The sequence below is a fragment of the Phyllobates terribilis genome, unplaced genomic scaffold, assembly GCF_046119375.1.
Source record: "Phyllobates terribilis strain yellow unplaced genomic scaffold, ASM4611937v1 Scaffold_11__3_contigs__length_659146591, whole genome shotgun sequence".
NCBI classification, from domain to species: domain Eukaryota; kingdom Metazoa; phylum Chordata; class Amphibia; order Anura; family Dendrobatidae; genus Phyllobates; species Phyllobates terribilis.
Window position 1 is genome coordinate 585,150,885 of NW_027362771.1, and position 14,295 is coordinate 585,165,179.

At 58.4% G+C, this 14,295-nt stretch overlaps 1 protein-coding gene across 1 annotated transcript in view; it reads left to right on the forward strand.

The window, feature by feature from the left end:
• The window catches only part of MAN2B1 (mannosidase alpha class 2B member 1), a 26,991-nt gene continuing 12,696 nt past the window's right edge, over nt 1-14,295 (forward strand). Inside the window, 5 exon segments of the mRNA XM_073654317.1 lie at nt 1-38; nt 40-121; nt 10,530-10,632; nt 11,012-11,185; nt 11,257-11,450. Of these exon segments, the coding sequence (XP_073510418.1) occupies nt 1-38; nt 40-121; nt 10,530-10,632; nt 11,012-11,185; nt 11,257-11,450 (591 nt within the window).

The following is a 14,295-nucleotide window of genomic DNA, read 5'->3' on the forward strand; positions in this document are numbered from 1 at the left end:
ATGATTGTAAATTCCCGCACCGGTAATACGGTGACAGTAAATGATGGAGCGACACCGGGGGCTGCTGATCCTGCTGCTGCTGCTGGGAGCGGTGTACCGGGGGAGCGGCTGCGGCCCGGAGGCGAGTGAGGATGATTATCATGTCTCCTTCAGTTAACTTAGCGGCTTCTGACTAAAGCAGGAAGCAAAGTCTGATATCTATGAGGCGTGCAGTGTACCGAGGAGGAGAGGAGAGGGGGAGCAGTGTACCGAGGAGGAGAGGAGAGGGGGAGCAGTGTACAGAGGAGGAGAGGAGAGGGGGAGCAGTGTACAGAGGAGGAGAGGAGAGGGGGAGCAGTGTACTGAGGAGGAGAGGAGAGGGGGAGCAGTGTACAGAGGAGGAGAGGAGAGGGGGAGCAGTGTACCGAGGAGGAGAGGAGAGGGGGAGCAGTGTACCGAGGAGGAGAGGAGAGGGGGAGCAGTGTACCGAGGAGGAGAGGAGAGGGGGAGCAGTGTACAGAGGAGGAGAGGAGAGGGGGAGCAGTGTACTGAGGAGGAGAGGAGAGGGGGAGCAGTGTACTGAGGAGGGGAGTAGAGGGGGAGCAGTGTACTGAGGAGGAGAGGAGAGGGGGAGCAGTGTACTGAGGAGGAGAGGAGAGGGGGAGCAGTGTACAGAGGAGGAGAGGAGAGGGGGAGCAGTGTACAGAGGAGGAGAGGAGAGGGGGAGCAGTGTACAGAGGAGGAGAGGAGAGGGGGAGCAGTGTACAGAGGAGGAGAGGAGAGGGGGAGCAGTGTACCGAGGGGGAGCAGTGTACCGAGGGGGAGAGGAGAGGGGGAGCAGTGTACCGAGGAGGAGAGGAGAGGGGGAGCAGTGTACCGAGGAGGAGAGGGGGAGCAGTGTACAGAGGAGGAGAGGAGAGGGGGAGCAGTGTACTGAGGAGGAGAGGAGAGGGGGAGCAGTGTACTGAGGAGGGGAGTAGAGGGGGAGCAGTGTACTGAGGAGGAGAGGAGAGGGGGAGCAGTGTACTGAGGAGGAGAGGAGAGGGGGAGCAGTGTACTGAGGAGGAGAGGAGAGGGGGAGCAGTGTACTGAGGAGGAGAGGAGAGGAGGAGAGGAGAGGGGGAGCAGTGTACAGAGGAGGGGAGTAGAGGGGGAGCAGTGTACTGAGGAGGGGAGGAGAGGGGGAGCAGTGTACAGAGGAGGAGAGGAGAGGGGGAGCAGTGTACCGAGGAGGAGAGGAGAGGGGGAGCAGTGTACAGAGGAGGGGAGGAGAGGGGGAGCAGTGTACTGAGGAGGAGAGGAGAGGGGGAGCAGTGTACAGAGGAGGGGAGGAGAGGGGGAGCAGTGTACAGAGGAGGGGAGGAGAGGGGGAGCAGTGTACAGAGGAGGGGAGGAGAGGGGGAGCAGTGTACAGAGGAGGGGAGGAGAGGGGGAGCAGTGTACAGAGGAGGGGAGGAGAGGGGGAGCAGTGTACAGAGGAGGAGAGGAGAGGGGGAGCAGTGTACTGAGGAGGAGAGGAGAGGGGGAGCAGTGTACTGAGGAGGGGAGGAGAGGGGGAGCAGTGTACAGAGGAGGAGAGGAGAGGGGGAGCAGTGTACAGAGGAGGGGAGGAGAGGGGGAGCAGTGTACAGAGGAGGGGAGGAGAGGGGGAGCAGTGTACAGAGGAGGGGAGGAGAGGGGGAGCAGTGTACAGAGGAGGGGAGGAGAGGGGGAGCAGTGTACAGAGGAGGAGAGGAGAGGGGGAGCAGTGTACAGAGGAGGAGAGGAGAGGGGGAGCAGTGTACAGAGGGGGAGCAGTGTACTGAGGAGGAGAGGGGGAGCAGTGTACTGAGGAGGAGAGGGGGAGCAGTGTACAGAGGGGGAGCAGTGTACTGAGGAGGAGAGGGGGAGCAGTGTACTGAGGAGGAGAGGGGGAGCAGTGTACTGAGGAGGAGAGGAGAGGGGGAGCAGTGTACAGAGGAGGGGAGGAGAGGGGGAGCAGTGTACAGAGGAGGAGAGGAGAGGGGGAGCAGTGTACTGAGGAGGAGAGGAGAGGGGGAGCAGTGTACTGAGGAGGAGAGGAGAGGGGGAGCAGTGTACTGAGGAGGAGAGGAGAGGGGGAGCAGTGTACTGAGGAGGGGAGGAGAGGGGGAGCAGTGTACTGAGGAGGAGAGGAGAGGGGGAGCAGTGTACTGAGGAGGAGAGGAGAGGGGGAGCAGTGTACAGAGGAGGAGAGGAGAGGGGGAGCAGTGTACAGAGGAGGAGAGGAGAGGGGGAGCAGTGTACTGAGGAGGAGAGGAGAGGGGGAGCAGTGTACTGAGGAGGGGAGGAGAGGGGGAGCAGTGTACAGAGGAGGGGAGGAGAGGGGGAGCAGTGTACAGAGGAGGGGAGGAGAGGGGGAGCAGTGTACAGAGGAGGGGAGGAGAGGGGGAGCAGTGTACAGAGGAGGGGAGGGGGAGCAGTGTACAGAGGAGGAGAGGAGAGGGGGAGCAGTGTACAGAGGAGGGGAGGAGAGGGGGAGCAGTGTACAGAGGAGGGGAGGAGAGGGGGAGCAGTGTACAGAGGAGGGGAGGAGAGGGGGAGCAGTGTACAGAGGAGGGGAGGAGAGGGGGAGCAGTGTACAGAGGAGGAGAGGAGAGGGGGAGCAGTGTACAGAGGAGGAGAGGAGAGGCAGCAGTGTACAGAGGAGGGGAGGAGAGGGGGAGCAGTGTACAGAGGAGGAGAGGAGAGGCAGCAGTGTACAGAGGAGGGGAGGAGAGGGAGCAGTGTACAGAGGAGGAGAGGAGAGGGGGAGCAGTGTACAGAGGAGGGGAGGAGAGGGGGAGCAGTGTACAGAGGAGGGGAGGAGAGGGGGAGCAGTGTACAGAGGAGGGGAGGAGAGGGGGAGCAGTGTACTGAGGAGGGGAGGAGAGGGGGAGCAGTGTACTGAGGAGGGGAGGAGAGGGGGAGCAGTGTACTGAGGAGGAGAGGAGAGGGGGAGCAGTGTACAGAGGAGGGGAGGAGAGGGGGAGCAGTGTACAGAGGAGGGGAGGAGAGGGGGAGCAGTGTACAGAGGAGGGGAGGAGAGGGGGAGCAGTGTACAGAGGAGGGGAGGAGAGGGGGAGCAGTGTACTGAGGAGGGGAGGAGAGGGGGAGCAGTGTACAAAGGAGGAGAGGAGAGGGGGAGCAGTGTACAGAGGAGGAGAGGAGAGGGGGAGCAGTGTACAGAGGAGGGGAGGAGAGGGGGAGCAGTGTACAGAGGAGGAGAGGAGAGGGGGAGCAGTGTACAGAGGAGGGGAGGAGAGGGGGAGCAGTGTACAGAGGAGGAGAGGGGGAGCAGTGTACAGAGGAGGAGAGGGGGAGCAGTGTACTGAGGAGGAGAGGGGGAGCAGTGTACTGAGGAGGAGAGGAGAGGGGGAGCAGTGTACTGAGGAGGAGAGGAGAGGGGGAGCAGTGTACTGAGGAGGAGAGGAGAGGGGGAGCAGTGTACAGAGGAGGGGAGGAGAGGGGGAGCAGTGTACAGAGGAGGGGAGGAGAGGGGGAGCAGTGTACAGAGGAGGGGAGGAGAGGGGGAGCAGTGTACAGAGGAGGGGAGGAGAGGGGGAGCAGTGTACTGAGGAGGGGAGGAGAGGGGGAGCAGTGTACAGAGGAGGAGAGGAGAGGGGGAGCAGTGTACAGAGGAGGAGAGGAGAGGGGGAGCAGTGTACAGAGGAGGAGAGGAGAGGGGGAGCAGTGTACAGAGGAGGAGAGGAGAGGGGGAGCAGTGTACCGAGGAGGAGAGGAGAGGGGGAGCAGTGTACCGAGGAGGAGAGGAGAGGGGGAGCAGTGTACCGAGGAGGAGAGGAGAGGGGGAGCAGTGTACCGAGGAGGAGAGGAGAGGTGGAGCAGTGTACCGAGGAGGAGAGGAGAGGGGGAGCAGTGTACCGAGGAGGAGAGGAGAGGGGGAGCAGTGTACAGAGGAGGAGAGGAGAGGGGGAGCAGTGTACAGAGGAGGGGAGGAGAGGGGGAGCAGTGTACAGAGGAGGAGAGGAGAGGGGGAGCAGTGTACTGAGGAGGAGAGGAGAGGGGGAGCAGTGTACAGAGGAGGGGAGGAGAGGGGGAGCAGTGTACAGAGGAGGGGAGGAGAGGGGGAGCAGTGTACAGAGGAGGGGAGGAGAGGGGGAGCAGTGTACAGAGGAGGGGAGGAGAGGGGGAGCAGTGTACAGAGGAGGAGAGGGGGAGCAGTGTACAGAGGAGGAGAGGGGGAGCAGTGTACAGAGGAGGAGAGGGGGAGCAGTGTACTGAGGAGGAGAGGAGAGGGGGAGCAGTGTACTGAGGAGGAGAGGAGAGGGGGAGCAGTGTACAGAGGAGGGGAGGAGAGGGGGAGCAGTGTACAGAGGAGGGGAGGAGAGGGGGAGCAGTGTACAGAGGAGGGGAGGAGAGGGGGAGCAGTGTACAGAGGAGGGGAGGAGAGGGGGAGCAGTGTACAGAGGAGGGGAGGAGAGGGGGAGCAGTGTACAGAGGAGGGGAGGAGAGGGGGAGCAGTGTACAGAGGAGGAGAGGAGAGGGGGAGCAGTGTACAGAGGAGGAGAGGAGAGGGGGAGCAGTGTACAGAGGAGGAGAGGAGAGGGGGAGCAGTGTACAGAGGAGGAGAGGAGAGGGGGAGCAGTGTACAGAGGAGGAGAGGAGAGGGGAGGAGAGGCAGCAGTGTACAGAGGAGGAGAGGAGAGGCAGCAGTGTACAGAGGAGGAGAGGAGAGGCAGCAGTGTACAGAGGAGGAGAGGAGAGGCAGCAGTGTACAGAGGAGGAGAGGAGAGGGAGCAGTGTACAGAGGAGGAGAGGAGAGGGGGAGCAGTGTACAGAGGGGAGGAGAGTAGGAGCAGTGTACGGGAGAGGAGAGGGGGAGGAGAGTAGGAGCAGTGTACTGGGGAGGAGAGGGGGAGAGGGGGAGGAGGGGAGCGGGGGAGCAGTGTACAGAGGAGGGGAGGAGAGTAGGAGCAGTGTACTGAGGGGGTGCAGTGTACTGAGGAGGAGAGGAGAGGGGGAGCAGTGTACTGAGGAGGAGAGGAGAGGGGGAGCAGTGTACCGAGGAGGAGAGGAGAGGGGGAGCAGTGTACCGAGGAGGAGAGGAGAGGGGGAGCAGTGTACCGAGGAGGAGAGGAGAGGGGGAGCAGTGTACCGAGGAGGAGAGGAGAGGGGGAGCAGTGTACCGAGGAGGAGAGGAGAGGGGGAGCAGTGTACCGAGGAGGAGAGGAGAGGGGGAGCAGTGTACCGAGGAGGGGAGGAGAGGGGGAGCAGTGTACAGAGGAGGAGAGGAGAGGGGGAGCAGTGTACTGAGGGGGTAGGAGAGAGGGGAGCAGTGTACAGAGGAGGGAGCAGTGTACTGAGGGGGGAGGAGAGAGGGGAGCAGTGTACAGAGGCGGGAAGGAGAGGGGGTGCAGTGTACAGAGGCGGGAAGGAGAGGGGGTGCAGTGTACAGAGGCGGGAAGGAGAGGGGGTGCAGTGTACAGAGGCGGGAAGGAGAGGGGGTGCAGTGTACAGAGGCGGGAAGGAGAGGGGGTGCAGTGTACAGAGGGGGGGAGAGGGGGTGCAGTGTACAGAGGGGGGGGGAGAGGGAGGGAAGGAGAGGGGGTGCAGTGTACAGAGGGGGGGGAGAGGGGGTGCAGTGTACAGAGGGGGGGAGGGAAGGAGAGGGGGTGCAGTGTACAGAGGGGGGGGAGAGGGGGTGCAGTGTACAGAGGGGGGGGAGAGGGAAGGAAGGAGAGGGGGTGCAGTGTACAGAGGGGAGGAGAGGGGGTGCAGTGTACAGAGGGGGGGAGGAGAGGGGGTGCAGTGTACAGAGGGGGGGAGGAGAGGGGGTGCAGTGTACAGAGGGGGGGGAGAGGGGGTGCAGTGTACAGAGGGGGGGGAGGAGAGGGAGGGAAGGAGAGGGGGTGCAGTGTACAGAGGGGGGGAGGAGAGGGAGGGAAGGAGAGGGGGTGCAGTGTACAGAGGGGGGGAGGAGAGGGAGGGAAGGAGAGGGGGTGCAGTGTACAGAGGGGGGGGGAGAGGGGGTGCAGTGTACAGGGGGGGAGGAGAGGGAGGGAAGGAGAGGGTGCAGTGTACAGGGGGGGGGAAGGAGAGGGGGTGCAGTGTACAGAGGTGGGGGGAAGGAGAGGGGGTGCAGTGTACAAGGGGGGGGGAAGGAGAGGGGGTGCAGTGTACAGAGGTGGGGGGAAGGAGAGGGGGTGCAGTGTACAGAGGTGGGGGGAAGGAGAGGGGGTGCAGTGTACAGAGGTGGGGGGAAGGAGAGGGGGTGCAGTGTACAGAGGGGGGGGGAGGAGAGGGGGTGCAGTGTACAGAGGGGGGGAGGGGTGCAGTGTACAGAGGGGGGGAGGGGTGCAGTGTACAGAGGGGGGGGAGAGGGGGTGCAGTGTACAGAGGGGGGGGAGAAGGGGGTGCAGTGTACAGAGGGGGGGGAGAAGGGGGTGCAGTGTACAGAGGGGGGGGAAGGAGAGGGGGGTGTAGTGTACAGAGGGGGGGGGAGAGGGGGTGCAGTGTACAGAGGGGGGGGAGGGGGGTGCAGTGTACAGAGGGGGGGGAGGGGGGTGCAGTGTACAGAGGGGGGGAGAGGGGGGTGCAGTGTACAGAGGGGGGGAGAGGGGGTGCAGTGTACAGAGGGGGGGAAGGAGAGGGGGTGCAGTGTACAGAGGGGGGGGGGAGGGGAGGAGAGGGGGTGCAGTGTACAGAGGGGGGGAGGAGAGGGGGTGCAGTGTACAGAGGGGGGGAGGAGAGGGGTGCAGTGTACAGAGGGGGGGAGGAGAGGGGTGCAGTGTACAGAGGGGGGGAAGGAGAGGGGGGTGCAGTGTATAGAGGGGGTGCAGTGTACAGAGGGGGGGAAGGAGAGGGGGGTGCAGTGTACAGAGGGGGGGTGAAGAGGGGGGTGCAGTGTACAGAGGGGGGGAAGGAGAGGGGGTTGCAGTGTACAGAGGGGGGAAGGAGAGGGGGGTGCAGTGTACAGAGGGGGGGTGGAGAGGGGGGTGCAGTGTACAGAGGGGGGGGTGGAGAGGGGGGTGCAGTGTACAGAGGGGGGAAGGAGAGGGGGGTGCAGTGTACAGAGGGGGGGAGGGGGGGGTGCAGTGTACAGAGGGGGGGAAGGAGAGGGGGGTGCAGTGTGGAGAGGGGGGTGCAGTGTACAGAGGGGGGGTGGAGAGGGGGTGCAGTGTACAGAGGGGGGGGGAGGTGAGTGCTGTGGGGAGTGCTGTGTGCAGTGTACAGAGGGGGGGGAAGGAGAGGGTGTGCAGTGTACAGAGGGGGGGGAAGGAGAGGGTGTGCAGTGTACAGAGGGGGGGAAGGAGAGGGCGTGCAGTGTACAGAGGGGGGTGCAGTGTACAGAGGGGGGGAAGGAGAGGGGGGTGCAGTGTACAGAGGGGGGGTGGAGATGGGGGTGCAGTGTACAGAGGGGGGAAGGAGAGGGGGGTACAGTGTATAGAGGGGGTGCAGTGTACAGAGGGGGGGAGGAGGGGGGTGCAGTGTACAGAGGGGGGGTGGAGAGGGGGGTGCAGTGTACAGAGGGGGGGTGGAGAGGGGGGTGCAGTGTACAGAGGGGGGGTGGAGAGGGGGGTGCAGTGTACAGAGGGGGGGTGGAGAGGGGGGTGCAGTGTACAGAGGGGGGGGGAAGAGGGGAGTGCTGTGTGCAGTGTACAGAGGGGGGGAAGGAGAGGGGGAGCAGTGTACAGAAGGGGGGCTGCAGTGTACAGGGGGGATAGGGGGTGCAGTGTACAGAGGGGGGGGAGGAGAGGGGGTGCAGTGTACAGAGGTGGGGGGAAGGAGAGGGGGTGCAGTGTACAGAGGTGGGGGGGAAGGAGAGGGGGTGCAGTGTACAGAGGTGGGGGGGAAGGAGAGGGGGTGCAGTGTACAGAGGGGGAGCAGTGTACAGAAGGGGGGAGGAGAGGGGAGTGCTGTGTGCAGTGTACAGAGGGGGGGGGAAGGAGAGGGTGTGCAGTGTACAGAGAGGGGGAAGGAGAGGGTGTGCAGTGTACAGAGGGGGGGAAGGAGAGGGTGTGCAGTGTACAGAGAGGGGGAAGGAGAGGGGGAGCAGTGTACAGAGGGGGGGGGCTGCAGTGTACAGGGGGGGAAAGGGTGTGCAGTGTACAGAGGGGGGGAAGGAGACGGGGTGCAGTGTACAGAGGGGGGGAAGGAGAGGGGGTGCAGTGTACAGAGGGGGGGGAGGAGGGGGGTGCAGTGTACAGAGGGGGGGAAGGAGAGGGGGGTGCAGTGTACAGAGGGGGGGAAGGAGAGGGGGGTGCAGTGTACAGAGGGGGGTTGGAGAGGGGGGTGCAGTGTACAGAGGGGGGGTGGAGAGGGGGTGCAGTGTACAGAGGGGGGGAAGGAGAGGGGGGTGCAGTGTATAGAGGGGGTGCAGTGTACAGAGGGGGGGAGGAGGGGGGTGCAGTGTACAGAGGGGGGGTGGAGAGGGGGGTGCAGTGTACAGAGGGGGGGTGGAGAGGGGGTGCAGTGTACAGAGGGGGGGGAAGAGGGGAGTGCTGTGGGGAGTGCTGTGTGCAGTGTACAGAGGGGGGGAAGGAGAGGGTGTGCAGTGTACAGAGGGGGGGAAGGAGAGGGGGAGCAGTGTACAGAGGGGGGGCTGCAGTGTACAGGGGGGGAGAGGGGGTGCAGTGTACAGAGGGGGGGGAAGGAGAGGGTGTGCAGTGTACAGAGGTGGGGGGGAAGGAGAGGGGGTGCAGTGTACAGAGGTGGGGGGGAAGGAGAGGGGGTGCAGTGTACAGAGGTGGGGGGGAAGGAGAGGGGGTGCAGTGTACAGAGGTGGGGGGAAGGAGAGGGGGTGCAGTGTACAGAGGTGGGGGGGAAGGAGAGGGGGTGCAGTGTACAGAGGGGGAGCAGTGTACAGAAGGGGGGAGGAGAGGGGAGTGCTGTGTGCAGTGTACAGAGGGGGGGAAGGAGAGGGTGTGCAGTGTACAGAGAGGGGGAAGGAGAGGGTGTGCAGTGTACAGAGGGGGGGAAGGAGAGGGGGAGCAGTGTACAGGGGGGGAGAGGGGGTGCAGTGTACAGAGGGGGGCTGCAGTTTACAGAGGGGGGGAAGGGGCTGCAGTGTACAGAGGGGGGGGAAGGAGAGGGTGTGCAGTGTACAGAGGTGGGGGGGAAGGAGAGGGGGTGCAGTGTACAGAGGTGGGGGGGAAGGAGAGGGGGTGCAGTGTACAGAGGTGGGGGGGAAGGAGAGGGGGTGCAGTGTACAGAGGTGGGGGGGGAAGGAGAGGGGGTGCAGTGTACAGAGGTGGGGGGAAGGAGAGGGGGTGCAGTGTACAGAGGTGGGGGGGAAGGAGAGGGGGTGCAGTGTACAGAGGTGGGGGGAAGGAGAGGGGGTGCAGTGTACAGAGGTGGGGGGGAAGGAGAGGGGGTGCAGTGTACAGAGGGGGAGCAGTGTACAGAAGGGGGGAGGAGAGGGGAGTGCTGTGTGCAGTGTACAGAGGGGGGGAAGGAGAGGGTGTGCAGTGTACAGAGAGGGGGAAGGAGAGGGTGTGCAGTGTACAGAGGGGGGGAAGGAGAGGGGGAGCAGTGTACAGGGGGGGAGAGGGGGTGCAGTGTACAGAGGGGGGCTGCAGTTTGCAGAGGGGGGGAAGGGGCTGCAGTGTACAGAGGGGGGGAAGGAGAGGGGGTGCAGTGTACAGAGGGGGGGAAGGAGAGGGGGTGCAGTGTACAGAGGTGGGGGGAAGGAGAGGGGGTGCAGTGTACAGAGGTGGGGGGAAGGAGAGGGGGTGCAGTGTACAGAGGTGGGGGGGAAGGAGAGGGGGTGCAGTGTACAGAGGTGGGGGGGAAGGAGAGGGGGTGCAGTGTACAGAGGTGGGGGGAAGGAGAGGGGGTGCAGTGTACAGAGATGGGGGGAAGGAGAGGGGGTGTAGTGTACAGAGGTGGGGGGGAAGGAGAGGGGGTGTAGTGTACAGAGGTGGGGGGGGTGCAGTGTACAGAGGGGAGGAAGGAGAGGGGGGTGCAGTGTACAGAGGGGGGGAGGGGGGCTGCAGTGTAGAGGAGGGGAAGGAGAGGGGGTGCAGTGCACTGAGGGGGGTGCAGTGTACAGGGGGGGAGGGGGGCTGCAGTGTACAGGGGGGAGGAGAGGGGGTGCAGTGTACAGAGCGGAGGAAGGAGAGGGGGGTGCAGTGTACAGAGGGGGAGAGGAGAGGGGGGTGCAGTGCACTGAAGGGGGGTGCAGTGTACAGAGGGCGGGATAGGGGTGCAGTGCACTGAGGGGGGGAGGAGAGGGGTGCAGTGCACTGAGGGGGTAAGAGATAACGCTGCTGTTCTTTGTCTCTCCTGACCCCATGCTCCCTGGTCTCCTCTTCCTCGCTCTTGCACGCTGCTGCTTCCCGCAGTTGGGGTCTTCTGTGCTGATTGTGAGGTTATTTACACTGATCTGACTGATGGCAGCAGTAGATCTGTGCCTGCAGTAGATGTGATATTGCCCCTATTACAGAGAACAGTGGCCGTTTGCGGGCAGTGATGAGAGTTGTTGTGACCTTAGACCGGTCTGGGGTGGAGGGGGCAGTCGTGTACGGTCTGTGTAGGGCCTGGATCTGGGGTCACTTTATTTTCACTGAATCGGATGCTTTTCCCTCCAGACCTGCCCTGCGGCCCCCGAGGGCTTCCTCAATGTGCACCTTATCCCCCACACGCACAATGATGTGGGCTGGCTGAAGACGGTGGACCAGTATTACTACGGAGGTGAGGAGTCACCGATCATTGTCTGCACTGCTCCCCCATCTATTCTCCTCCATGGCCGAATTAGGCTGTTTGAGTATTTCACTTTTGGCTTAAGATCTATCACAAGATTAAAAATTACAAGACCCAGGAAATCCTCTGCAAGAGGGAAGTGTGGCTTCTTATCGCTTCTCCAAAATGCATATCGTAACCCTTTTATTGGCTTTATTTTTAAGGGGTAGAAAACTTCTGCCCAAGACTTAGAAAGTTGGGTGACCATCAATGGCTGCGGCTCTGCTTTCTCAAGTTTTGCATGTAGTGTGGCGGTAGAGGTGCCATCAGATATGGCGGCATCCATGTAGCAGGGCTGGCCGCTCTCACACTTATATTTTCTGCTTTGCAGCACGTAACAGCATTCAGCACGCAGGGGTGCAGTATATTCTGGATTCGGTTATCCAACAGCTACTTGCGGACCCCAAGAGACGATTTATTTACGTGGAGAGCGCATTTTTCTGGCGTTGGTGGCAGCAGCAGAAGGAGGCGGTGAAGAGAGATGTGGTTCAGCTCGTGCAGGAAGGTGAGCACTAGAGGGCGCTGTGGTTGCCCATGTGCTGCCATGATATTGACCATCCCCCTCCTGCATTATAGGCCGATTGGAGTTTATTAACGGAGGTTGGACAATGAACGACGAAGCGGCCGCACATTACAGTCCAATTATTGACCAGATGACCCTCGGCCTGCAGTTCTTACAGTCTACATTTGGTGAATGCGGTAGACCACGGGTAGCTTGGCACATCGACCCCTTTGGACACTCCAGAGAACAAGCATTGCTCTTTGCTCAGGTAAGTTAGAAAGACTTCAGAATCTGCCCCCTATGTACAAGAATATAACTACTATAATACTGCCCCCTATGTTCAAGAATATAACTACTATAATACTGCCCCCTATGTACAAGAATATAACTACTATAATACTGCCCCCTATGTTCAAGAATATAACTACTATAATACTGCCCCCTATGTACAAGAATATAACTACTATAATACTGCCCCCTATGTACAAGAATATAACTACTATAATACTGCCCCCTATGTTCAAGAATATAACTACTATAATACTGCTCCTATATACAAGAATATAACTACTATAATACTGCCCCCATGTACAAGAATATAACTACTATAATACTGCCCCCTATGTACGAGAATATAACTACTATAATACTGCTCCTATGTACAAGAATATAACTACTATAATACTGCTCCTATGTACAAGAATATAACTACTATAATACTGCTCCTATGTACAAGAATATAACTGCTATAATACTGCTCCCTATGTACAAGAATATAACTGCTATAATACTGCCCCTATGTACAAGAATATAACTGCTATAATACTGCCCCTATGTACAAGCATATAACTGCTATAATACTGCCCCTATGTACAAGAATATAACTACTAGAATACTGCCCCCTATGTACAAGAATATAACTACTAGAATACTGCCCCCTATGTACAAGAATATAACTACTAGAATACTGCCCCCTATGTACAAGAATATAACTACTAGAATACTGCCCCCTATGTACAAGAATATAACTACTAGAATACTGCCCCCTATGTACAAGAATATAACTACTAGAATACTGCCCCCTATGTACAAGAATATAACTACTAGAATACTGCCCCCTATGTACAAGAATATAACTACTAGAATACTGCCCCCTATGTACAAGAATATAACTACTAGAATACTGCCCCCTATGTACAAGAATATAACTACTAGAATACTGCCCCCTATGTACAAGAATATAACTACTAGAATACTGCACTAAATAAGAAAATCGAACTCTCCAAATCCAGGTAAAAGCGTTACAAAACAATGTGTGACTAATAGCATCTTTATTTGTTACGCTTGAAACGCGTCAGAAGATGTGTATGTTTGTATCCTGATTCTATTACTCCATGATGTTTTTCTGTAGAAATAGCAAAGCTTTTAGCTTGATTTTCCTATTTTTCTGCTATATAAAGTGACCTAATGATGCTGCTTATCTTGGTTAAAGTCCAATATCAGTTGAACCATAATCTGCCTTTTTACCTCCTATATTATTGCCTCCTATGTTCATGGGTACACAGCAGGTGAAATAAGCATTGAACATGTCACCAATTTTCTAAGTAAATCTATTTCTATAGGTGTTATTGACATGAATTTCTCCCCAGATGTCGATAATTCATCCAATCCATACAGTCAAAGAAATCACCATAATGTTCATAAATTAATTTGTGTAATAATGGAAAATGACACAGGGAAAAAGTATTGAACATATGAAGAAAGAGAGATCCTAAAAGTCCTGACACCAGCGGAAATCTATCAGTAATTAGAAAGGAATCCTGACAAATAATATCAGCTGGTTCAACTGATGGCCTATAAAAAGGTGTCTCATTACCAAGGTGCCATACAAGAAACATCTCATGATGGGTAAAACCAGTGAGCGGTCTCAAAACCTTCACAACCTTATTGTTGCAAAACATCCTGATGACCTTCGTTACAGAAGAATTTCTAAACTGCTAATAGTTCCAGTGAGCACTGCTGGGGCCACAATCCAGATGTGGAAAGAACATCATTTCACCATAAGTGTAACATACCTGGCGGCGTTCTTGCATAGGGCACCATCTCCCACTATGCAAGATCGCAAACTTGATCATCAGTCCAGTCTGCTAGCCTGGCTTCTTTCCATGCTGTCTGCTTGCCTCTGTTCTGGCTGCTTAGGGCGGCGGCCCAGTCACTTCCTGTTTCTTGTAGCTGCTGTGGGCACACCCCTAATGCGCCCTCAGCCTATTGCTGTCAGTCACTGGATATTTAAACCAGCTTCACCTGGAAGCTGATGCCTGAGCAACTTTAACATTCAGTGTGCTCCTTGACTCTGAATGTGCCAGGTCCTGTTCTGTTTTTCCCTGCCTGTCCGCCTTCCTGGAGGCTGTATTTCCAGGCCTGTCCGAACACGCTCCTAGCCTGTTCGTTTCTGCCTCTGGGGGCCGTATACCCAGGCTCGTTTCTGTATTTTGCTGCAGTAACAGTACCTGTCTGAACTGTCTCCTAGCCTCTTACCTGTTTTGTCTCTATGTCCGTTTCCTCCCTTTTGATGCAGTGTCTGAACCAGCACTTGGCTATACCTAGGCTCGTTCCTGTATTTCGTTGCAGTACAGTTCCTGTTTGAACTGTCTCCTAACCTGTTTTGTCTCTATGTCCGTTTCCTCTCTTTTTCTGCAGAGTCTGAACCTGCACCTAACTCCTACCCGTTGTCGCTGTACTTTCGTTTGTGAGTTTGGAGTCCACTTGCTACTTCTTTGCAAGTACCTCGTGTGTATCTGGTTCTGCCTTTCCCTTCTAGTCTGTTCCGTGTGAACAGAGCTCTGTCCCCTCTGCTCCGTCTTTGCTCACCGCTTTGGCGGTTTATCTCTGCTCTGCCTTACTTACCGCTCTGGCGGTTTCTGCTCGCTCTGATCTGCTTTGTTCACCGCACTTGCGGTTTTTCTCTTCTCAGCCTAGTCCACCGCGCCTGCGGTTTTTCTCTTCTCAGCCTAGTCCACCGCGCCTGCGGTTTTTCTCTTCTCAGCCTAGTCCACCGCGCCTGCGGTTTTGCTCTGCTCAGCCTAGTCCACCGCGCCTGCGGTTTTGCTCTG